The sequence below is a fragment of the Oncorhynchus masou genome, chromosome 20 (assembly GCF_036934945.1).
Source record: "Oncorhynchus masou masou isolate Uvic2021 chromosome 20, UVic_Omas_1.1, whole genome shotgun sequence".
Lineage (NCBI taxonomy): Eukaryota > Metazoa > Chordata > Actinopteri > Salmoniformes > Salmonidae > Oncorhynchus > Oncorhynchus masou.
In genome coordinates, this window is record NC_088231.1 from 16,795,400 (window position 1) to 16,821,366 (window position 25,967).

The following is a 25,967-nucleotide window of genomic DNA, read 5'->3' on the forward strand; positions in this document are numbered from 1 at the left end:
ACACACACACACACACACACACACACACACACACACACACACACACACACACACACACACACACACACACACACACACACACACACACACACACACACACACACCATCTCTCCCATCTCCCCTAGTCTGTTTATTCGTAGTCAGGGAAAAGTCTAAAGAAGCCGTTGCGTTCCTCCAAAGCCCAATGATGTTGGGTAAAAGTAATGAACACACACACACACACCTACCGAAAGGACCCAACCAGGGCCTACATGCCAGATCACAGACAACACATTTCGATTACAACATAAAAAGCTATCCCAACAAAGACCCTTGACGGTGTAAACGCTATCCCAACAAAGACCCTTGACGGTGTAAACGCTATCCCAACAAAGACCCTTGACGGTGTAAACGCTATCCCAACAAAGACCCTTGACGCTATCCCAATAAAGATCCGCTATCCCAACAAAGACCCTTGACGGTGTAAACGCTATCCCAACAAAGACCCTTGACGGTGTAAACGCTATCCCAACAAAGACCCTTGATGGTGTAAACGCTATCCCAACAAAGACCCTTGACGGTGTAAACGCTATCCCCACAAAGACCCTTGACGGTGTAAACGCTATCCCCACAAAGACCCTTGACGGTGTAAACGCTATCCCAACAAAGACCCTGACGGTGTAAACGCTATCCCAACAAAGACCCTTGACGGTGTAAACGCTATCCCCACAAAGACGGTGTAAACGCTATCCCAACAAAGACCCTTGACGGTGTAAACGCTATCCCAATAAAGACCCTGGACGGTGTAAACGCTATCCCAACAAAGACCCTGGACGGTGTAAGCGCTATCCAAACAAAACCCTTGTCAGTGTAAACGCTATCCCAACAAAGACCCTTGACGGTGTAAACGCTATCCCAACAAAGACCCTTGACGGTGTAAACGCTATCCCAACAAAGACCCTTGACGGTGTAAACGCTATCCCAACAAAGACCCTTGATGGTGTAAACGCTATCCCAATAAAGACCCTGGATGGTGTAAACGCTATCCCAACAAAGACCCTGGACGGTGTAAACGCTATCCCAACAAAGACCCTGGACGGTGTAAAGCGCTATCCAAACAAAATCCACTATCCCAACAAAGACCCTTGACGGTGTAAACGCTATCCCAACAAAGACCCTTCCCAACAAAGACGGCTATGTAAACGCTATCCCAACAAAGACCCTTGACGGTGTAAACGCTATCCCAACAAAGACCCTTGACGGTGTAAACGCTATCCCAACAAAGACCCTTGACGGTGTAAACGCTATCCCAACAAAGACCCTTGACGGTGTAAACGCTATCCCAACAAAGACCCTTGACGGTGTAAACGCTATCCCAACAAAGACCCTTGACGGTGTAAACGCTATCCCAACAAAGACCCTTGACGGTGTAAACGCTATCCCCACAAAGACCCTTGACGGTGTAAACGCTATCCCAATAAAGATGTAAACGCTATCCCAACAAAGACCCTTGACGGTGTAAACGCTATCCCCACAAAGACCCTTGACGGTGTAAACGCTATCCCAACAAAGACCCTTGACGGTGTAAACGCTATCCCAACAAAGACCCTTGACGGTGTAAACGCTATCCCAACAAAGACCCTTGACGGTGTAAACGCTATCCCAACAAAGACCCTTGACGGTGTAAACGCTATCCCAATAAAGACCCTGGACGGTGTAAACGCTATCCCAACAAAGACCCTGGACGGTGTAAGCGCTATCCAAACAAAACCCTTGTCAGTGTAAACGCTATCCCAACAAGACCCTTGACGGTGTAAACGCTATCCCAACAAAGACCCTTGACGGTGTAAACGCTATCCCAACAAAGACCCTTGACGGTGTAAACGCTATCCCAACAAAGACCCTTGATGGTGTAAACGCTATCCCAATAAAGATCCTGGATGGTGTAAACGCTATCCCAACAAAGACCCTGGACGGTGTAAGCGCTATCCCAACAAAGACCCTGGACGGTGTAAGCGCTATCCAAACAAAACCCTTGTCAGTGTAAACACTATCCCAACAAGACCCTTGATGGTGTAAACACTATCCCAACAAAGACCTTGGACGGTGTAAGCGCTGTCCCAACAAGACCCTCGACGGTGTAAACGCTATCCCAACAAGACCCTTGGCGGTGTAAACGCTATCCCAACAAAGACCCTGGACGGTGTAAACGCTATCCCAACAAAGACCCTTGACGATGTAAACGCTATCCCAACAAAGACCCTTGACGGTGTAAACGCTATCCCAACAAAGACCCTTGACGGTGTAAACGCTATCCCAACAAGACCCTTGGCGGTGTAAACGCTATCCCAAACAAAGACCCTGGACGGTGTAAGCGCTATCCAAGCGCGGTAACGTCAGTCACCCCCAGCTGTAAACAATCAATATACTAGTCTTCATTATTTATACGACAAGAGAAGATTGGAGAGAGATTCTCCAGAGTCCACACACAACATGAAACATGGAGAATATTTCAAACCGTTTTGTTCCTTCAGTAGAATTCATTAGAGCTCTCTGTCAGAACACACACACACACACACACACACACACACACACACAAACACACACACACACAGATCAGGGGATACTCTATTTAAGTCCGATCACATACAGCAGAGGGAGAGATAAAAATCAAAACAACATTGTCTGAAACATTGGTAATTATTTTTGGATGTGTGTCTCTGACATTTTGTCGACATAAGTAAATAATTTAGTATTTCTACTGGTAAAGTCCAAAGAGCCCAATTACGGAGGGTTAATATTGCTGCATCGTGTAAAAACATCCTTTTTTAATACTGAAGGAATATTCAAATGACTCGCCTTCATTATTCAAATATATTAGCAAAGTCATCACAGGGGGAAGAGAAGAGGAGATGGGGAATGATGCTGCTAGGAGACAGAAAGAGAGGGAGAGAAAGAAAGAAAATCAATAAACAAGGGTCAAATCTGTTCTATAAGTACTTCTTTTGGATTGTCTTAATGCCAAATTCAAGGACTCCCTAAAACATTTACCACTACAAATGTTCAGGTTGAAATATATTCACATTCTATCAATACAATATTATATGTTTGTTTATTTCAAACATTATAGCCATGATCATTTTGGAAATATGACCAATGTTTTTCTATCTATTTGTCCATTTACTCTAAATGATAATGGTTTAGTTGCTCTATATCAGTTCTATCACACAGACCCAGTAGCAGTTAGCCACATGATTGAAACAATAGCGAATCAAAGCTAGTTCAAGAAACACTTTTGTCTCTTACTAAATACATAGGTTACTAGATCAACATTGGGCAAGAGTCTCTCATTCACCAAAATCCCACGGTTTTGTAAGAAACACAGCAAGGAAACAGAATCGGACAAATAACATTTCAAATTTAGCGAGGAGGGCAGGGGGACTTAATGTCTGCTAGAGGTAGCGTTGACTGACATTTGATGGGTTTATTTTAATGCGCTTTTATAGATCTCTATTGTGGTGCTGTGTTTTAAAAAAACCTGTTTTCACGGTTCACTCTGGGTGTTTGTTATTTAATGAAGAAGGAAGCTGGGGCCGGGGTGGCCGGTTAGGGCCCCATGGCCAGGCCCAGTGTTTGGCTCCAGTATCACAACTCGTATAGCCGTACAAAGTCAACATTACAAAGAGGTAACACATGTTGAGGTATGCTCGAAATTCGCCTTGTGCTGTGATCCGAAGATTCGAGGGCACACACACGATGTCAAAAAGAATGCATCCTATATCCTATTGCTACAGGCCACAGTGAAGAGGGGAGTTAGGGGGCGCTTTCCTTGCTTCCATGCTAATTTGTCCCTGGGCGATAGTGGAGTTGGCATGCATGTTGTCTGAATATGAACATATGTGTGGAAGTTTATGTGTGGTGGTGAGCTTGTGTGACTGAATGTATTTTTTTGCAGTCACACGGTGTGTGTGTGTGTGTGTGTGTGTACTAGTGTGTGTGTACTAGTGTGTGTGTACTAGTGTGTGTGTACTAGTGTGTGTGTGTGTGCAAGAGCCAGTTTGTTTGGTTTTTCCCTTACTTCAGCACATCTGAGAGAGCTTTTCTGGAGCTCCAGAGCCCTGTCCAAACAAAGATGGCCGAAGGACGGGAGGGCCGAGGGGTGGTGCTTTTTTCTTTCTTTCTTTGAAAAAGGGGACAAAAAGAGCCCTGCGAAAACCGGGAGGAGAGAAAACCGAGCTCCTGAGAAAGGCAGCTGGAAACACGAAGTCTTGTGGTTTCTTGTCTCCCCCTCCACTCTCCCCATCTCTTCATCCCCTCCCCCCACTCTCCCCATCTTTTACCTCCTCCCCCCTCTGGTCCAGCTGCACTTAGATGAGTCTGCTTGCTTCGTCCCCCCCCCCCCACCACCACTGCTGCCAGGACGAGAGAGAGTGTCGCAGCTGGTAATACTTACAGGCTTTACCGCGGTAACGCATGCGATCCATTAGGGCCGGCGAGGCCCCGACATGTTGTTGCTGCACCAGTCCCAGGCCGTGTTATTGTTAGGATGTGGTAAAATGATAAATATGGGAGGCAGGAATCAGAGTTGAGGGGCGGAGGGGGGTAGGTTGGAGTAACATGCTACTCGTTAAGAGCTGTGCCACTGGACCATGTTTCATGATTGGGTGGCAATAAAAAAGTCTGTCACAATTTGTTCAGATAATGACTTAATGCTAGAAGCCTGGAAGACGCACAAACATATGTCGAGCGAGTCGTCGATAGCTTTATAATTGCTAAAAGGAGCCCCCGTCTAGTTCTTATGAGGTGGACCGACGGAGGGCCCCTGGGTGGTGGGTTGGTAATTTGGTCGGGTCGATTTACAGGATGGCAATCAAATCCCTGGCAACCCACCATCTTCCCTGTTGCATATGTTGAGTCTGCTTCACTCTGAGTTGTACAACTTCAACCCACCATCTTCCCTGTTGCATATGTTGAGTCTGCTTCACTCTGAGTTGTACAACTTCAACCAATCATCTTCCCTGTTGCATATGTTGAGTCTGCTTCACTCTGAGTTGTACAACTTCAACCAATCATCTTCCCTGTTGCATATGTTGAGTCTGCTTCACTCTGAGTTTTACAACTTCAACCAACCATCTTCCCTGTTACATATGTTGAGTCTGCTTCACTCTGAGTTGTACAACTTCAACCAACCATCTTCCCTGTTGCATATGTTGAGTCTGCTTCACTCTGAGTTTTACAACTTCAACCAACCATCTTCCCTGTTACATATGTTGAGTCTGCTTCACTCTGAGTTTTACAACTTGTAACAAGTCATTCAAGCCCATAGTCGTGGTTGAAGTTGCCCTGCGGGTGTGAAGTTCTATAGAGAACTGTAATGTTTAGATACTGAAATACTGGTATGCATCGCCAAGACTAAATATTAGTGTGCACTTGGCACTTTTGGAGAGGTTCGCTGTCGCAACAGGTCCTCCTATCTCTTTCTCTGTCACTCCCCTTTTTCTCTCTCTCTCTCTCTCCCCCTCTCTCTCGTTTTCTCTCCTCTCTCTCTCCACCCCATTTCTCTCTGTCTCTCTCTCCACCCTCTCTCTCTCTCTCTCTCTCTCCACTCTCTCTCTCTCTATCTCTCTGTCTCTACCTCTCTCAATCTCTCTCTCTCTTTCTGTCTCCACTCCTCTCTCTCTCCACCCCATTTCTCTCTGTCTCTCTCTCCACCCCTCTCTCTCTATCTCTCTCTCTCTCTCTCTCTCTCTCTCTCTGTCTCTACCTCTCTCAATCTCTCTCTCTCTTTCTGTCTCCACTCCTCTCTCTCTCTCCCCCCATTTCTCTCTCATGGTGACTGACCTGTGACAGAGACATTGTCTCACCTCTACTTCAGTCCCTCTATCTGTGAACTTTGTAAAGGCAGATAAAGAAGTAAAACGCTCAGATGGACTTTCCTTTAGTCACAGGCTACATTCCTCTCCTCTCCTTCTCCGTGTGGCTGGGGTGTGGGAGGGACACTTGCACATTTGTCACTGCACTAATGTAGCCATGGGGTTTGAGTACAGCGCAGAGTCTCTCTCTCTCTCTCTCTCTCTCACTAGCGTGTTTCAGTGGGGTGTGTGTAGTCTAATGGAAGGAATGCTTACCTTGGAATAGCAGGATCTGAACCGGGGACCTCCTGTATGGATCAGGAGCTGGCATCTCACTATGCAGGTAATTACAGACAACAGCTGAGACATCTAGTAGTTCAGGGCTTTGAATGGCATGGTAACATGGAGGTGAGGACATGTCATCTGAATGTCCTGAGGTCAAAGGTCAGATGGCACTTGGATTGGAACTGGACGTTTTAAATGAATGACCTTATTTGGATGATTTTCGTGCAAGCTTGTGTTGATGTCATAATGGAACGGTCATTACGGAGTGTCCAGTGATACACCCAAAAAGTGTTTGTTTGTGGTTGTGAATTATGTCTAAGGACAAAGTTCTCCTGATTCAACATAGCCTGTATTACCACAGCTGGCCTGTATTACCACAGCTAGCCTGTATTACCACAGCTAGCCTGTATTACCACAGCTAGCCTGTATTACCACAGCTAGCCTCTATTACCACAGCTAGCCTCTATTACCACAGCTAGCCTGTATTACCACAACATAGCCTGTATTACCACAGCTGGCCTATATTACCACAGCTGGCCTGTATTACCACAGCTGGCCTGTATTACCACAGCTGGCCTGTATTACCACAGCTAGCCTGTATTACCACAGCTAGCCTGTATTACCACAGCTGGCCTGTATATACCACAACATGGCCTGTATTACCACAGCTGGCCTGTATTACCACAGCTGGCCTGTATTACCACAGCTGGCCTGTATTACCACAGCTGGCCTGTATTACCACAGCTGGCCTGTATTACCACAGCTGGCCTGTATTACCACAGCTGGCCTGTATTACCACAACCTGGCCTGTATTACCACAGCTGGCCTGTATTACCACAGCTGGCCTGTATTACCACAGCTGGCCTGTATTACCACAGCTGGTCTGTGAGGAAACCCAGGTGTTTAGATGCTAATGTCGACTCTGACATATTTGTTTGCTCCTCAGAAAGAAACAAATATTGCGCTGTGGGTCTTGAACCCCAACAAATCAATAACATAACACACGGTAGTTTTCTGTTTATACAAAACCCCACACATACATAATCTGGAGATGACATACAAACAATTAGAACAGGCTTTTGGCCAAATAAAAATATTAAACTATTTGCAAGATTAAATCTAGGAGCTCTTCCAAGACTTGTCAGGTTTGGTGGGGGCTTGGAGTATGAATTAGGAGTTAGGAGCAGAAGAGTGTGTGTGTGTAGTGTGTTGGGGACCGGCGCGCTGACTAAAAGTTCACCAGGGGAGTCTCCTGACCCGGGCCGGCTGTCGTCAGGTTCCCGTCAACCGCCTCCCTCCTTGTGTGTCCCGTCGCCCACGCCAACAACCGTCGACAACGGAGAAGTCCCCTCCTGGCGGGGTCGCCGAGGGTGCGAGATGTTTAGGCTCTGACTAATACCTCCTGTGTGTGTGTCCAGTGTGTGTGTGTTTAGGAGAGAGAGCAGATGCTGCTGGTCATCTCTACCCCTCTCATGTCAACACACACTTTCATCCCTAACACTCCTCCACTCCGCCAAAAAACATCCCCTCCCTCCTTCCCTCCCCTCCACACTCCGCTCCTCCCTCCCTCCCTCCCTCGCTCCCTTCTTTCTTCTCCTCACTTCTCTGGACCTGCTACTGCTCTCTAGCACCAACATGCTGGCGGTCACACTGTGTGGTCGTGTCACTCCTTCAGTTAGTCCCAGACTCAGCCTAGCATGTTTTCATACCATATGCAGTACAGCTGAAGACTAACACGCATATACTGACTTATTGCTAGGCGTCATGTGTAGAGTTACAATATAAGACTAGAGTGGGCCTATGTCATAAACCTGTTCTTTTGAATTCTGTGACTGCATGTCACCACTTCTCTCGAGGTCACTGTCTTGTCTCTGCAGGTGTACGTTAGTGGGTGACTTTGTTTGTGCCAGTTTTGACTAAACCACTGATAATGTGTTGGGTAATCAGTGCAGGTGTCAGGGCCTGCAGAGGAGACGTGTCGCCCTTATCTGGTGAGGAGGGACACTCTCTGATAGGCTGAAGGTCGGGGGGGGGGGGGGGTGGAGTCAACGCAGGTGTGCGACACGCAGCTCTGTCCCCCTCCTCCACACTCCTCCTCTCCACTCAGTTTTAAAGAATGATCAGAAAATGTGTTAATTATTCATTCTTGTCAATAAGGCTGCGTTTACACAGGCAGACCAATTCTGATCTTTTTTCACTAATTGCTCTTTTGACCAAACAAAATATCAGAATTGGGCTACCTTTGTAAACTCAGCCTGAGAGATTTTAGATCACCTAAAAAGGTTTTGGTTCGGTAACATTATTGGTGGAATTTCCCCTCCAAGTGCTTTTAGAATCTGTATTTTGTTTTATTGTTTGTCTTTCAAAGGGAGTGTGACTGTGTCTGGTTCCAACTTTTAGTCATTGAAGACTCCTTTATAAGCGATCTGAGTCTAAGGAACTTGAATGAGAGTCAAAGTCCTGCTATTTGGAGGGGAACACCGCTTTACAATGTGAGTTCTATTTCTCTTCGTTAGTTCCTGTACATTGAGTAGGATCATGTGATCAGGATTCCTTCTACGTGTGGTTTGTAATCAGGGGACTTTAGCTTATTATTTGGGTACATTGAACAGTAACGTGTTCAGTAAGAGTAGGAATAGCAGGTGAGAGCTATACTCCCTCCCTCTAGAGTCATTTCATGGGAATTATTTTTCTGCAGACTGAATTCTTTGTAGTTGTTTTTCTCCTTCCTGTTGTGTGTGTGAGATATCATAAAAAAAGCACCCAGTGTGACTTCTATGCAAAACAAAAACAGACATTTAAAAAGCAAAGCACATTTTCCTGTAGCATTTTCTTAAACACACTGAAGCCATAAATCTCTCCTTCTACCTCACACTGATAACACTACTGAGGATTTCACTGTACGTTCTACGCCTGTTGTATTCGGCGCATGTGACAAATACATTTTGATTTGAATAATAACTCTACTAATCATAACTTTATTAATCATGTATTAATAGTTTATTAATAATAGCGTTCATTACCAACAACGTATCATACATTCTGTTCAGAGTGCTCCTCTTGTACTGTGCTCCCTGCCTGGCCTGTCTGTCTGTCTGTGTCCATGTCCACCATCTGTGGGTGAGGAATGCGGCGAGCCAGACAAAAGGATTGGCAGAGTCCTCTCTCCGTCTGTACTCCCAGTGCCTCCAGATAGCTATAAAACACCTGGACAAGACCAGCAGGTGACGGTAGCAGGCTAGGGGGTTAGGTGCGGGGAGGAGATAGAGATCAGTGACAGGCCGTCCCATATAGCTAGGCCATCCTCCCGCCCCTATCCAGAACCTCCTCACCCCTTCCTTACCCTACTTCAACCTTATTCCTCAATTTTCCCCCTTGGCGCCCCACCTCCCACCCACCCTCCTTTGCCCTACCAACAATCCACCCTCCACCACACTGGCCCCCTACCTACTGTATAGCCTGCGTCCATCCCTCCAAGCCCTCCTTCGGCTCTTTGAACTCCACTAGTATCTCTGGACAGTGCTGTCACTGGGCACATGGTTTGATCTCTGGCTTTGAGGAGAGCCAAGCGGGACCATGGCCTGGGCTGGTCTGAACACAAAGAGATTGTCCACTCCTCGCTCTCTCCCTCTGCTCAGAAATGTATACAAGGGAGGGAGGAGATCAATGGAGGCTCCCTCCACCACTCCTCCACTTGATATGATTAACCACTCCCTGTTTGAGCTGACATCACATTTGTATCTATCTAGTGTGTTAGCTGAGAGCAGTAGAATGACTGGTGAGGATAAGCAGATTTGGGGATTTGCCATTGAACTGTCCTCTCTAACTCTGTGTGTCTCTCTCGCTCTCTTTCTCTCTGTCTGTCTCTGTGTCTCAGTCTCAGTCTCTGTGTCTCAGTCTCTGTGTCTCAGTCTCTGTCTCTGTGTCTCAGTCTCTGTGTTTCAGTCTCTGCGTTTCAGTCTCTGTGTTTCAGTCTCTGTGTTTCAGTCTCTGTGTTTCAGTCTCTGTGTCTCAGTCTCTGTGTTTCAGTCTCTGTGTCTCAGTCTCTGTGTTTCAGTCTCTGTGTCTCAGTCTCTGTGTTTCAGTCTCTGTGTTTCAGTCTCTGTGTTTCAGTGTCTGTGTCTCAGTCTCTGTGTTTCAGTCTCTGTGTTTCAGTGTCTGTGTCTCAGTCTCTGTGTGTCAGTGTCTGTGTCTCAGTCTCTGTGTGTCAGTCTCTGTGTCTCAGTCTCTGTGTTTCAGTCTCTGTCTCTCAGTTTCTGTGTTTCAGTGTCTGTGTCTCAGTGTCTGTGTTTCAGTCTCTGTGTTTCAGTGTCTGTGTCTCAGTCTCTGTGTTTCAGTCTCTGTGTCTCAGTCTCTGTGTTTCAGTGTCTGTGTCTCAGTCTCTGTGTCTCAGTCTCTGTGTCTCAGTCTCTGTGTTTCAGTCTCTGTGTCTCAGTCTCTGTGTCTCAGTCTCTGTGTCTCAGTCTCTGTGTCTCAGTGTCTGTGTCTCAGTCTCTGTGTTTCAGTCTCTGTGTCTCAGTCTCTGTGTCTCAGTCTCTGTGTCTCAGTGTCTGTGTCTCAGTCTCTGTGTTTCAGTGTCTGTGTCTCAGTCTCTGTGTTTCAGTGTCTGTGTCTCAGTCTCTGTGTGTCAGTCTCTGTGTGTCAGTCTCTGTGTGTCAGTCTCTGCGTTTCAGTCTCTGTGTTTCAGTCTCTGTGTCTCAGTCTCTGTGTCTCAGTCTCTGTGTCTCAGTCTCTGTGTCTCAGTCTCTGTGTGTCAGTCTCTGTGTGTCAGTCTCTGCGTTTCAGTCTCTGCGTCTCAGTCTCTGCGTGTCAGTCTCTGTGTCTCAGTCTCTGTGTCTCAGTCTCTGTGTCTCAGTCTCTGTGTCTCAGTCTCTGCGTCTCAGTCTCTGTGTCTCAGTCTCTGTGTCTCAGTCTATGTGTCCCAGTCTCTGTCTTACACAATAGGATAGCCAGCTGGGTCCTTTCATTATGAAGCATGATTATCCTGGAATACACTCAGACTCACCAAGTTTCATCATGGATCCCATTTTACCTACGTGTCTTTGAGAAGTGTTCACATTACCCCCAAAATATCTGTCTTCCTGTGACTCCCCTTAGCAGTAAAGGAGAATACGTTAACGGTAAAGGAGAATACGATAATGGTAAAGGAGAATACGGTAACGATAAAGGAGAATACAGTAACGGTAAAGGAGAATACGGTAATGATAACGGAGAATACGTAACGGTAACGGAGAATACGGTAACGGTAAAGGAGAATACGATAACGGTAACGGAGAATACGGTAACGATAAAGGAGAATACGGTAACGGTAACGGAGAATACGTAACGGTAACGGAGAATACGGTAACGATAAAGGAGAATACGGTAACGGTAAAGGAGAATACGGTAACGATAAAGGAGAATACGATAACGATAAAGGAGAATACGGTAACGGTAAAGGAGAATACAGTAACGGTAAAGGAGAATACGGTAACGATAAAGGAGAATACGGTAACGGTAAAGGAGAATACGGTAACGATAAAGGAGAATACGGTAACGGTAAAGGAGAATACGGTAACGGTAAAGGAGAATACAGTAACGGTAAAGGAGAATACGGTAACGATAAAGGAGAATACGGTAACGGTAAAGGAGAATACAGTAACGGTAAAGGAGAATACGTATCAATAGAACTATCTGGTCTTGGGTGACTACAATCTCACAGGGTAGATCTGTTAGTGGGGGTGTACTTTCAGCTGACACAAACACAAATATTAGGTCTATAATAGTGCAAAGTTGAGGTAGGGTATTACTATATTTATTAATCTTTGGGGTGTATATTTGTTCTCATATATCCATGTATGTAAAATAATAATACTGAAAACCACTAGCAACAGATGACAACACAATTTCTAAATCAAAGGTAAAATGTCTAACATCTAGTTTTCTAGCTTTTCTTCCAAGCCGGTCAGTACCGGCTTTCATTTCATTGTCACGACGTCGACAGGACAAAAACATTGTCGCTGTCACGTCTCTCCCTGTCTCTCCAATACCCATGAGGCCTTGCAGTCTGTCTGATGTCTCAGAACTGGCATGTAGCCCGTCCGCTGTCATCTCTGTCTTCTCAGGTCTCAAGAACACTAGGATCTTAGTCCAGGACTCTTGGGACTCCATACGGGCCGTATAGGTTCGCTGGTATGCCGCTTGGCCACTGCGCTGTCACAGCTGGCGATGAAATCCGATCAAGTAGGGCATATAAGGCACAACAGGAATGAGAGGGGCGCGCCAAAAACATCTGAAATTCATCTGTCTTCATCTTTCCCCCTAATCCCTTATTTCTTCACGTGTGTATTTTATTCTCCCTTTTCTCTCTTCCAGTATGGTGCTTCTCTGCTCAGATGTAAGCAGTGTTGTGCTGAACATAACTTGAGAGAGGGAATGAATGTAAACAAAGGGTCTAATTGGCCTGACTGGATGACAATAAAGGCGGGGGTGAGGGGGTAGATTAGGGAGCAAAACCAAAAAGACATGTCTGTTGTTCCCATGTAGGGTCAGTCTGTCCATGTCTTTTTGCTTTTGCTCCATAATCTACCCCCTCACCCCACCTTTATTTATTCCTTTTATTTCTACTTTTTTATTTTTATTTTTTATTTCTACTTTTATTTATTCCTTTTTCTATTTGAAAGGGAAGAAAGAAAAAGAGGGGTCCCAGGTGAACACAGGAAAACACATGCTTCTCTTCTTCTTCTTCTTCTCCTTCTGTAATCCACCGGAGACTCACGCCCCATTTGGTTCCCATTAGCATAACTCTGGTCCCTCTGCCCCGTGTCAGAGCCCAGTCGCACAGCTGCACATAGGACAGGGACCTCTGTCATTGTGGCTGCGAAGCAAAAAGCAAAGCAGAACTGACATGGAGGACTGGTGTTGTGCTGTGGGGATTTCAAAGCCAGAAGGAGAGGCCTTGTGTTCGAAGTTGACTACATTTTCCCTTTCCCTTGTAACCGGGCGTTTTATACCGAAAGCCTGCGAACAAATGATTAATCGTTGTTTACTCAGCAGCATTTAGGAATTGGAAGGCAAGAAAGTTCCGTTTTAAGTCAGACCCAACGTATAAAGCCAAACAAGCAAAAATTTGCCTCTGAATTTGTGGCGTGTTGCGTCTGCTACAAAGACCTCCTTTATCCCACACAGTTTTATTTGTCACCTGGTTTCAATATGGACTCTGTGAAGTCCTGAGACTATCTCTCCGAGAGAGAGCCAGGGCCTGCTTTATGACACGCACCAGGCCTGCTTTCCCTGCACACGTTGGACACACATTTCTGGCAGGAAGCAGACAGCGTTTCAGCAGCTAACTCATGGATGAGATAGTATCTTGCGGGTGGAAGAGAGGACAAGATGCTCCCAGTGTTTTACAGTGACCTGGGCATACATATTTAAGTTGGAGCTGCTGCGGACACACACACACACAACACACACACACACACACACACACACACACACACACACACACACACACACACACAGACAGGGATCTCATTTAACTCTCGGCTTTGCTTTACTCTCTACCAAAGAAATGTGGTCTGTGGTTCCATGTTCAACATGGGTAAAGGTTTCAATTAAATCTGAGACAGGGAACAATAACCATCCAGCCTCTCCCAGCTGGTCTGGCTGGCTTCCCTCTGCATGCATGGAGGACACCGTGTGGAGGAGGGGAGTTAAGGGGTGTACTTTGGGACGGGGACAAGTAGGGTTTTGTACTGTAATAGAGGACGCAAAGGGGCTGTTAGGGAGTGGACATTTTAGGGTGGGAGTGGAGTTGGACATTAAAAAGGATAATGAAGGTTTCAGAGTTGACATTGAAATCTTTCGAGGGTTAACGGAGGTGACATTTAAAGGTGTCATATAATAACGGAGTTGACAGTGAATATCATGTAGATGTCTCTACGTTACCAGGACAGTTCTGAGGCCAGAGGAGTTAACGGAATGGACATTGGAGAGAACAAGTAGCCAATTCCGCTGCTGCTCATTTTTCTAGTGTTTCAGGATGAACACAACACACACGCACGCACACACACACACACACACACACACACGTTCACCCCCCTCTCTGTGTCCTTTTCCTCACTGTCCCCCTTTAGCAGTGAGCTAGAGAGGAAACCCTGGCGAGACACTATAGTGACTAATGCTCCAGTATCTGGCCAGCCAGGCTGCTGATAACACAACCTCCCGCTCCACAGCAGGGCTGCGGGAACCAATATGAACGACTGTGCAGGACCAGACCCGGCCCAGATCAGCTTCAGTCCAGACCCTGGCCACAGAGACACCAGAGAGAGAGAGGGGGAGGCTGGGGGGCTGCATCATCAGAACCCCTCTATCTCCTTCACTCCCATCCTCTAGTCCTGTTAAAGAACTGCTTTGTTTTACATTCACATCCGCTACTCCCCTCGTGTTGTAGACCGTCTCTAGTGTCGGTATGAACACACACTGTAAATAATCTAGACCGTTTCTAGTGTCGGTATGAACACACACTGTAAATAATCTAGACCGTCTCTAGTGTCGGTATGAACACACACTGCAAATAATCTAGACTGTCTCTCGTGTTGGTATGAACACACACTGTAAATAATCTAGACCGTCTCTCGTGTCGGTATGAACATACACTGCAAATAATCTAGACAGTCTAGTGTCGGTATGAACACACACTGCAAATAATCTAGACAGTCTAGTGTCGGTATGAACACACACTGCAAATAATCTAGACCGTCTCTAGTGTCGGTATGAACACACACTGCAAATAATCTAGACCGTCTCTCGTGTCGGTATGAACACACACTGTAAATAATCTAGACAGTCTAGTGTCGGTATGAACACACACTGCAAATAATCTAGACCGTCTCTAGTGTCGGTATGAACACACACTGCAAATAATCTAGACCGTCTCTCGTGTCGGTATGAACACACACTGTAAATAATCTAGACCGTCTCTAGTGTCGGTATGAACACACACTGTAAATAATCTAGACCGTTTCTAGTGTCGGTATGAACACACACTGTAAATAATCTAGACCGTCTCTAGTGTCAGTATGAACACACACTGTAAATAATCTAGACCGTCTCTAGTGTTGGTATGAACACACACTGCAAATAATCTAGACCGCAAATAATCTAGACCGTCGTGTCGGTATGAACACACACTGCAAATAATCTAGACCGTCTCTCGTGTCGGTATGAACACACACTGTAAATAATCTAGACCGTCTCTAGTGTCGGTATGAACACACACTGTAAATAATCTAGACCGTCTCTAGTGTCGGTATGAACACACACTGCAAATAATCTAGACAGTCTAGTGTCGGTATGAACACACACTGTAAATAATCTAGACCGTTTCTAGTGTCGGTATGAACACACACTGTAAATAATCTAGACCGTCTCTAGTGTCGGTATGAACACACACTGTAAATAATCTAGACCGTCTCTAGTGTCGGTATGAACACACACTGCAAATAATCTAGACCGTCTCTAGTGTCGGTATGAACACACACTGCAAATAATCTAGACAGTCTCTAGTGTCGGTATGAACACACACTGCAAATAATCTAGACCGTCTCTCGTGTCGGTATGAACACACACTGCAAATAATCTAGACCGTCTCTCGTGTTGGTATGAACACACACTGCAAATAATCTAGACCGTCTCTAGTGTCGGTATGAACACACACGGCAAATAATCTAGACCGTCTCTAGTGTCGGTATGAACACACACTGCAAATAATCTAGACCGTCTCTCGTGTCGGTATGAACACACACTGCAAATAATCTAGACCGTCTCTCGTGTTGGTATGAACACACACTGCAAATAATCTAGACCGTCTCTAGTGTCGGTATGAAACCACACTCCAAATAATCTAGTGTGTTAGCCAAGAGCAGTAGTAGGCTGGTGACGAGAGGCAGATTATTTCTCTCTCTTTCTCCCCTTCTCGCTCTCCCTTTCTCTCTACATATCTCTGTCTCTCTCTTTCTCTCTCCCTATGTCTCTATTTTTCTCTCCTCTCTCTCTCTCCTTCTTTCTCTCTCTCTCTCCTTCTCTGTCTCTCTCTCTCCTTCTCTGTCTCTCTCTCCTTCTGCTCTCTCTCTCTCTCTGCAACCTGTCTCTCTCTTTCTCTCTCTCTCTCACCTTCTCCTCTCTCTCCTTCTCCTCTCTCTCCCCCCAGTGTCTGTTCAGCAGAAGATGTGCCCTTCTCCTCTAACTAGCCTGTAATACTTCAGCCTGTCTGGTTAATGGGGAGATATGAGAGGTGCTATTAGGCTGCTAGGCTAGCGTAATAAGTCATTGATTAGAAGGCCTTGTCACAGCAGCAACACAGCAGACACCAGGGCTCTAATTGCTATATTAGACGACCTCCTTAACTATCTCGTCAACCATCACACAGCCCAGCGTGTAAACAGGGGGGTGCATGTGTGTGATATTTAATTTTATCTCTGGCTGCCTCTGTTTTATACAATGGCCTTAGCAAGTGGCAATTAGGATAGCGGACTGTGTTGTTGTCTAGCATTTAATGCTGGTTTGAGGAAAAACGTACAACTTTGACCTACCTCTGTGTTGGAGTTAGTTTTTGTGTTATAACATGATAGGAAGTGGAGATCAGATTGTTTTGAGGAAGTAGTAGTGTAGTAGGACAAATAGAGAATCGTCTGATGACAAATCCAACCTGTTAGCAAGCAGGACAAATCCAACCTGTTAGCAAGCAGGATAAATCCAACCTGTTAGCAAGCAGGACAAATCCAACCTGTTAGCAAGCAGGACAAATCCAACTTGTTAGCAAGCAGGACAAATCCAACCTGTTAGCAAGCAGGACAAATCCAACTTGTTAGCAAGCAGGACAAATCCAACCTGTTAGCAAGCAGGACAAATCCAACCTGTTAGCAAGCAGGACAAATCCAACTTGTTAGCAAGCAGGACAAATCCAACTTGTTAGCAAGCAGGACAAATCCAACCTGTTAGCAAGCAGAACAAATCCAACCTGTTAGCAAGCAGGACAAATCAAAATAAACACTTTGGTTCAGCTCTCATGTCGAGCCCGAAGGGAGACAAACAACAGTAGCAGAAAGCAAACCCGGCACCCTCTACAGATTAGCTACATGGTTGAAACCAGAGGGGGTACCTGATTTATGCCACACCTGCGATAGACAACCAGTTTGACACACTAAAGGTGTAATCCCCGTTCCCCCTTGCCAAAACCTAAACGATGTCCCTGTCTGCCCAGATGCCAACCTACTGGGCGGATGTGGTGGGATGTGGTGTAATTTGATGGTTAATCTGGGATTAGCTCATGTTCACTTTGATACCTCCCTCCTGCTAATCTGGTTTAAAACACCTAGAGTTTTTAATCCTATTACAGTCACGGTCATGTTACAGTGGAGTGGCACTTTATACTTGACGTACTGCAGTCAAATGACATGGCTAACACCGTGTGGCATGAGCGATTACATGTAAACATGGTCACAGCATGTCATTCTGTTTGATATTGAGTCCTATCAAACGTTGACTGCTTGTATTACAGTACTGAACAGGTACCATACACTAGCAAAGGTTAGAATGTTACTTGAATGTATAAGTGTGTCCTTTGCCATGTGCAGTGTTGGTATGAACACTGGTTCCTGTGATTGTGTTATTGCTGTCCCTCAGTGATGGTGTGAACACTGGTTCCTGTGATTGTGTTATTGCTGTCCCTCAGTGATGGTGTGAACACTGGTTCCTGTGATTGTGTTATTGCTGTCCCTCAGTGATGGTGTGAACACTGGTTCCTGTGATTGTGTTACTGCTGTCCCTCAGTGATGGTGTGAACACTGGTTCCTGTGATTGTGTTACTGCTGTCCCTCAGTGATGGTGTGAACACTGGTTCCTGTGATTGTGTTATTGCTGTCCCTCAGTGATGGTGTGAACACTGGTTCCTGTGATTGTGTTACTGCTGTCCCTCAGTGATGGTGTGAACACTGGTTCCTGTGATTGTGTTACTGCTGTCCCTCAGTGATGGTGTGAACACTGGTTCCTGTGATTGTGTTATTGCTGTCCCTCAGTGATGGTGTGAACACTGGTTCCTGTGATTGTGTTATTGCTGTCCCTCAGTGATGTGTAACTGCTGATGGGTCCTTGTGAAATATGGGTCATCTGCATCATGGACTACGACCTACGACCCTGTGTGTGTGTGTGTGTGTCGTCACTGTCACACTGCCGGTCACAGGCGATAAATCAGCTGCAGTGAGATAAGATAGTGTGTGTGGTAAATCGGTGAAGTTCCTAAAGTAATTCTGGGAAATGACTGTAGTGTAAGAGGTGTGTGTCACAATGTGTGCTGAGAGTCGGGTAGCAAGTTCAGGGATTGAGTGTTTTAATAAATAAACACAACGTAATACAAAATAAGAAAGACGGACAACGCACAGACATGACACAGGAACAGAAACAATAACACCTGGGGAAGGAACCAAAGGGAGTGACATTTAGGGAAGGTAATCATGGAGGTGATGGAGTCCAGGTGCGCCTAACGACGGTGACAGGTGTGCTCCATAACGAGCAGCCTGGTGACCTAGAGGCCGGAGAGGTTGATGTAACGTTAGAAGAGATCTTCACCTTTTGGTTTTGTGATGACTCTCTCTGTGCAGAGAAGAGCGGCAGACTTATTCTGAAGTGGGGCTAAGACGCACATACTTTATCCACACGCACCCATGTACTGTATGCACACACACCCTCGTGCATACACACGTGATGACAAAGAACCTTGGACATGATTGTGATTTTCCTGTCAAAATAAAGAGGCCGCAATCATATCCATCATCTACTATAATACACATCATTCCCTTTTACAAGCGTGGTTGAATGTTTTCCTCTGTCATTTCTGTGATTACAGAAGATTTTACAGCCCTAAGCAGTCTAACACAGAAACACAGACTTTAGACATTTGGGATTGGCTCCACATCCTTTTCACCAAACGTGAAACATACAATCCGCATGCTGTTGAATCAGTGCTATTTCTACCAAGTTATTTATTTATGTTATCAACACCTCAGGCTCCATTCGGTCTGTGATTCAGGATTGTGAGTTGATGGCTACAGAAATATTGGAAGGAACAATGTTAGCGCTGACTTCATGTTAGAATGAAACTCTTCCTGGAAAAGGGATGACTTCCATAGCAGGGTCTCGCTACGCTAATACGCTACAACCACAAATATTCCCCCTCTCCTTTAACCAATTTGTCTTTGAAGACCGAGAGAGTTTTCGATGTAATTATTATAATTTATCAATTTCATCTTTTAACATAACAATGGACTGATAAGGCAAGGGGTGCCAACATTGATTAATATACATTTTTGGCATTTGGGGATTTTTCCTCCCCCCCCTTTTCCCCTCTCTCCCTCGTTCCTAGTACAGAGTCCTCTATGTCTTCCAGAATTCGTGTCAATGAGAAATTTGTGGCTTGGAGCTGTGTACATTTGGAAGCCTCTACCACAGTCATTTTTCTAAATCCTTGTTCATGGTGGATATTGTTGGTATTTAACGTGGTTACACAGACCCCACAGAAGAATGGTGTGAGGCAGACTATATGCCAACTATGTTTAGTTGTCAAATCTTACATTTCCATCAGTGAAATGCACACTATAAACCTCCACCATAGAGGTGTGAATTAGCCTAGCATTTAGAGCAACTTCCTGTAAAACAGACCTCCTCTTCCTGTAAAACAGACCTCTTCTTCCTGTAAAACAGACCTCCTCTTCCTGTAAAACAGACCTCTTCTTCCTGTAAAACAGACCTCTTCTTCCTGTAAAACAGACCTCTTCTTCCTGTAAAACAGACGTCTTCTTCCTGTAAAACAGACCTCTTCTTCCTGTAAAACAGACGTCTCAACCTGTAGACTTTGAAGTACTTATGATTGACAGTGATGCCTTATCCGACCAGTGCTTCAGATTCTGGTGGACTGAGTTGGACTCTCCTGAGCTGTCTAGACACTTGACCTCTAACTGCTAAAAGCTTTTAGGGGTCAGCTCCAGTTCAGCCTCTACTATTGATTAATGGTGACTTAGTCAAAACAAGTGAGATATTCAATGAGGAGAAAAGAAAAGTGTTTCTGTCAGCTCAGGTGGGGTCAGGTTATGAATTAATTCAATAATTCATATTAGATAATACAAAGGACATTGTGGGAAATCTGGTCATAGTGAATTCGTCAGAAGGCATTTAACAGGGACTGACAGGGGAAATTAGTACTACAATTGTAATATTAAAATGTAATCGAATAAACAAATTGTACTGTGCTGAAACAATTCAAAGCTATTGCAGTACATAAATCTCCTTGAGAAATGAGCTCTCTGTGTGACTGTGTGTTGATGTGTTACTGGTGTACATCTGTTACGGTGTCTATCTGTGAAACCCTTCAGTTCTGTTTGTGTGACTGCTTGATTGATGAGTGCTCTGTAGCCTGAGCTCTGTCCTCTCCCTGCTCCCTCCCTCCCTCCATCTCTCTCTCTCTATGTCTGTATGATCAGTTGATTGACATGGCCTTCCTCTCTCCCTCTCCCCCTGCGTCTCTACAGGCCATTCGCTGCACTCTGGTGAACTGCACCTGTGAGTGTTTCCAGCCAGGAAAGATCCACCTGCGTACATGTGACCAGTGCAAGCACGGCTGGGTGGCTCACGGTAAGAGACGGCCATTTTGAATTCTGCCGACCTACTAACCAGGGTGATGGGAGTCACTGTGTCCAAGATTATCTGTACAGTAGTTGTAATATGAAATATTATTACATTTTTTTACAAGAAGATCGTGTGGTATGGTAGGAAATCATTTTAACAATAGTGTATAACTGCAATAACTGCAATAGTTTGTCATATTAGTCTGTCTCTCTCTCTTTTCTCTCTCTCTCTCTGCCTCTTTAGTCCTGTGAAGTTATATGCTCTCATAAACCTGCCTCTTTAGCCAGAGGAGAGAGCAGAGAGGTCCTGACACACGCAGCTGTACTCTCCTTATACAGGGTCACTAAAGCCATCAGTATAATATGCAGTGCCTACATCTTTTATATAGGGCTGTGTTATCCCCTCGTAGATTCTACAGGTAACAGGTTCATATAAACGCTTAAAAGGGAAGATTCAATACGTTTTTACCACATCAAAGATTTGATAAATATGTTTATTTGATTTTTTTCTTACCATATAGAGATACCGTTCAGCTTTAGTGTTTGTCCTGTGTATGTATTTTATTTAAAACGTTATGTATTTTATTTAAAAACGCTATGTATTTTATTTAAACGTTATGTATTTTATTTAAAAACATTATGTATTTTATTTAAATACTTTGTGTATTTCATTTAAAAACATTATGTATTTTATTTAAATACTTTGTGTATTTTATTTAAAAACGTTATGTATTTTATTTAAATACTTTGTGTATTTTATTTAAATACTTTGTGTATTTTATTTAAATACTTTATATATATTTTATTTAAAAACTTTATATATATTTTATTTAAAAACTTGAAGTGTTTTGGTTCAAAGTCATACCTGTACCTACTACCTTAGAACAATATCCACGAGAGAGACAACCTCATGACTTGTTCAGGGGACATAGGAAAAAGAACATTAAGCGAAAGAAAGAAAGAAGATGGAAAGCATAGAAAGGAGGGAACAGAGGGGAAAATAAGATAAAAGAAAACACCTGTTTGGCCCAAGCGTAGAGAGGGCCTTCAGCGATCAGCACAGGACCCCATTGAATATTTTTAATCTCCTTCTCTGAACTGTCAGAGGGCCCTTCTCCCCTTCGCTCTCCCCACTTTTCATTTCATCTCGGCATTGGCAGCCACTCTGACAAGCAGTTCTTCATTTTTTATGATGTTCGTGTCTCGCAGAGTGTGTTGTCAGGCAAAGCCCTCGTCAGCGGTAAGGCTGTCCTGGGATCAGAGGAGACAAAACCAGGTGTCATACAGACAGGCGAAGAGAGAAGAGGGGAGGGAGGAGTGGGAGGAAGGGAGGGATGGGGGAAAAAGGAGTGAAAGAGAGGGGGATGGAGAGAAAAGCAGGTGAGTGAGGGTAAGGTGGAGAGGTGGTGATGGGAGAGAGGTGGTGACGTGAGAGATAGGGTAGAGGGGAAGAGACAGGGTAGAGGGGAAGAGACAGGGTAGAGGGGAAGAGACAGGGTAGAGGGGAAGAGATAGGGTAGAGGGAAAGAGACAGGGTAGAGGGAAAGAGACAGGGTAGAGGGAAAGAGACAGGGTAGAGGGGAAGAGACAGGGTAGAGGGGAAGAGGCAGGGTAGAGGGGAAGAGACAGGGTAGAGGGGAAGAGACAGGGTAGAGGGGAAGAGATAGGGTAGAGGGGAAGAGACAGGGTAGAGGGGAAGATAAATGCTTACTTCCTTACAGTGAAATGCTTACTTACAGTGAAATGCTTACTATTTACAGCGTAATGCTTAATTACTTACAGTGAAATGCTTACTTACAGTGAAATGCTTACTATTTACAGCGTAATGCTTAATTACTTACAGTGAAATGCATACTTACTTAGTGAAATCCATACTTACAGTGAAATGTTTCCATGCTAACAGTGAAATGCTTCCATACTTACAGTGAAATGTTTCCATGCTAACAGTGAAATGCTTCCATACTAACAGTGAAATGCTTCCATACTAACAGTGAAATGTTTCCATAGTAACAGTGAAATGTTTCCATAGTAACAGTGAAATGTTTCCATAGTAACAGTGAAATGTTTCCATAGTAACAGTGAAATGTTTCCATAGTAACAGTGAAATGTTTCCATACTAACAGTGAAATGTTTCCATAGTAACAGTGAAATGTTTCCATACTAACAGTGAAATGTTTCCATAGTAATAGTGAAATGTTTCCATAGTAATAGTGAAATGTTTCCATAGTAATAGTGAAATGTTTCCATAGTAATAGTGAAATGTTTCCATAGTAACAGTGAAATGTTTCCATACTAACTGTGAAATGCTTCCATACTAACAGTGAAATCTTCCATACTAACAGTGACATGTTTCCATACTTACTTCATAAAGTGAGGTTGAAAAGGAGAGACACAGACAGAGGGAGATGGGGCACTTTGAGGGAGGGAGAGATGGAGAGAGAGACACTGTAGGTGCAAATAGAGATTGAAAGAGAGAGATGAAAAGAGGAGAGGCAGATAGGAGAGAGACAGAGACTACATAGAGAAAGGCAGTCAGTTACATTTGATCTCATAGATGTGTTGTTATCTCCCTGGTCTGTTACCTCCCAGAGAAGACTGGAGACAGGGGAAACGTGATAGTCATTACCTGGTGAGGCTGGCAGGGTGTGTCTGTGTTTAGGCACCAGCATGTGTGTGTACCTGCAGAGTATATGCAAGAGGGTTTCAGGACGGGATTCAAAGTTAACCATAAAAAAATAGAACATAAACACATTTTCTTAACCAAAACGGCTGTTTTTCATTGACTAATGAACTGTCATTGAATTAGTATGTCCTGTATGTATGTTTAAGCCTACTCATGTTGATGTGTCCTTGTCCCCTCATCCCAGCACTGGACAAGCTGAGCACGCAGCACCTGTACCACCCCACCCAGGTGGAGATAGTTCAGTCCAACGTGGTGTTTGACATCAGCAGCCTGATGCTGTACGGGACCCAGGCGGTGCCGGTCAGACTGAAGATCCTGCTGGACCGTCTGTTCAGTGTTCTGAAGCAGGAGGAGGTGCTCCACATACTGCACGGCCTGGGCTGGACCCTGAGGGACTATGTCAGGGGTTACATACTGCAGGTAGGCTCTGATACAGACGTGTCTTACTACAACCGTGCTAGCTAAACACACAGGAACACGTAATTCACAGTGGAATATTTAAACAAGAAGGCCCGAGGAGGTGTGGTATATGGCCGATATACCACGGCTAAGGGCTGTTCTTAGAGATATATACCACAGCCCTTAGCCGTGGTATATTGGCCATATATCACAAACCCCCGAGGTGCCTTATTGCTGTTATAAACTGGTTACCAATGCAATTAGAGCAGGAAAAATACATGTTTTTCATACCCATGGTATACGGTCTGATATACCATGGCTGTCAGCCAATCAGCATTCAGGGCTCGAACCACCCAGTTTATAATCAAATATATACACACTTACAAACTGATCACTGAATATGAATACACATGGATCACGTAACATATTTTAGATGTGAATATGCACTGTAATCATCCCAGATGTGAGTGTGTGTGATTCTCTTGGATGTTTAACAAGTCCACTTATTCAGACTCATTGCAGCCTCTATATATGTCACCAAGTGGGCTCGCAAATCACTCTCAACATCGCAGTACTTTTCCAAAGGCTATCTATCAAAGAAACAGTAGCACCAATTGAACGTGTTTAAAAAGCTATCGCTCGATATTTCTCTAATTTTCCTCTTTGTTTCCAACAACTTCCGTCAACAGTGTCCCTCTACAACAACGAAAAACAGAATGAAAAATAGAATAGAAAAATGTCACGCCAGCAGACTATAAAACCACCATCGTACTTACCCCTCCCTTCCTCCCTCCCATATAATTGCAGTCAGACACATTTCTTAATCAAAGGTAGAGGTTTCGGTCTCTCAAAACCCAAACCAAAGTGTTCCTGAATGAATTAGTTAAGAACGAGGGAACATGTGCTTGTGGTTAGGGTGTTCGGTGGTGTGTGTGTTGTCCAAAGCCAATAGCAGCGTTGTGGCGGCGTGGCGGCGAGGCAGACAAGGTACCGTGGCTGGGGCTTGTGTTCCACAAAGGAGTGTGGGTAAGTGGAACAGCATGGCTGGAGAGAAAGGAGAGATGGAGGGAGGAGAGGGCAGTTTTGAGGCCTTGTATGTGGAAACAGCTTCTGTGAGTAAACTGCTCGCAGACTTGTCGAACACACAGACACACACACAGAACAATACGCACACAATGGAGATACACACACACACAAACAGATCCATGCATTCTTACAGGCTTTAGGTTGAGTTGATGGATTTATTAGACTCAATATACCCAGGAGATTTGATTTTGCGTTGTTTAAAAAAATCCATCAAATCATTGTTTTATCTATCTAGTTGTATCTTTTTTCTTTTGATATAATTTAATTTTCAATTATTTTGCACTCTGACCAAAAATAACATATTCGTCTACCAATCCTCGTCCAACCCGTATCGTCTTAGACTGTGAGAAAGACCTCGCCATTGGCTGTCCAAACGTTCCAACTCAGTGTGGTTGGATCAGCTGGTTCTAATAGACTGTCTATCTAACTATCGTTGTTCAAACCACCCAGCCCAGACTAGTCACTAACCCCCCCTCCAGATCTCTTCAAAAAGGCCTTCAAAGGTTTCGCTCCGCAGCCCAAATTGTCAGTCACTTAAGGACAGTGAGCAGTCGTTGTAGCCTATTAGCCTGTAAGTAGCTATGAAATTCAATCATCTCCCAGCCTCAGGGCAGCCACGTTATGTCTGTGGAGCGTTTATTCTCTCTACCTCTCTCTCTGTCTGTCTCTCTCTCTGTCTGTCTCTCTCTCTGTCTGTCTCTCTCTCTGTCTGTCTCTCTCTCTCAGGGCAGCCACGTTATGTCTGTGGTGTGTTTATTCTCTCTACCTCCCTCTCTGTCTGTTCTATTCTGTCTGACTCTCTCTCTCTGTCTCTCTCTCTGTCTGTCTCTGTCTGTCTCTCTCTCTCAGGGCAGCCACGTTATGTCTGTGGTGCATTTATTCTCTCTATCTGTTGTATTCTCTCTCTGTCTCTCTGTCTGTCTGTCTCTCTCTCTGTCTGTCTCTCTGTCTGTCTGTCTGTCTCTCTCAGGGCAGCCACGTTATGTCTGTGGTGTGTTTATTCTCTCTACCTCTCTCTCTGTCTGT

General features: G+C 44.7%; 1 protein-coding gene across 1 annotated transcript in view; it reads left to right on the top strand.

Annotated features, from left to right (window-relative positions):
• Positions 1 to 25,967, top strand: part of bnc2 (basonuclin zinc finger protein 2) — a 260,548-nt gene that overhangs the window by 148,441 nt on the left and 86,140 nt on the right. The window contains 2 exon segments of the mRNA XM_064926567.1: positions 20,678 to 20,780; positions 23,641 to 23,876. Of these exon segments, the coding sequence (XP_064782639.1) occupies positions 20,678 to 20,780; positions 23,641 to 23,876 (339 nt within the window).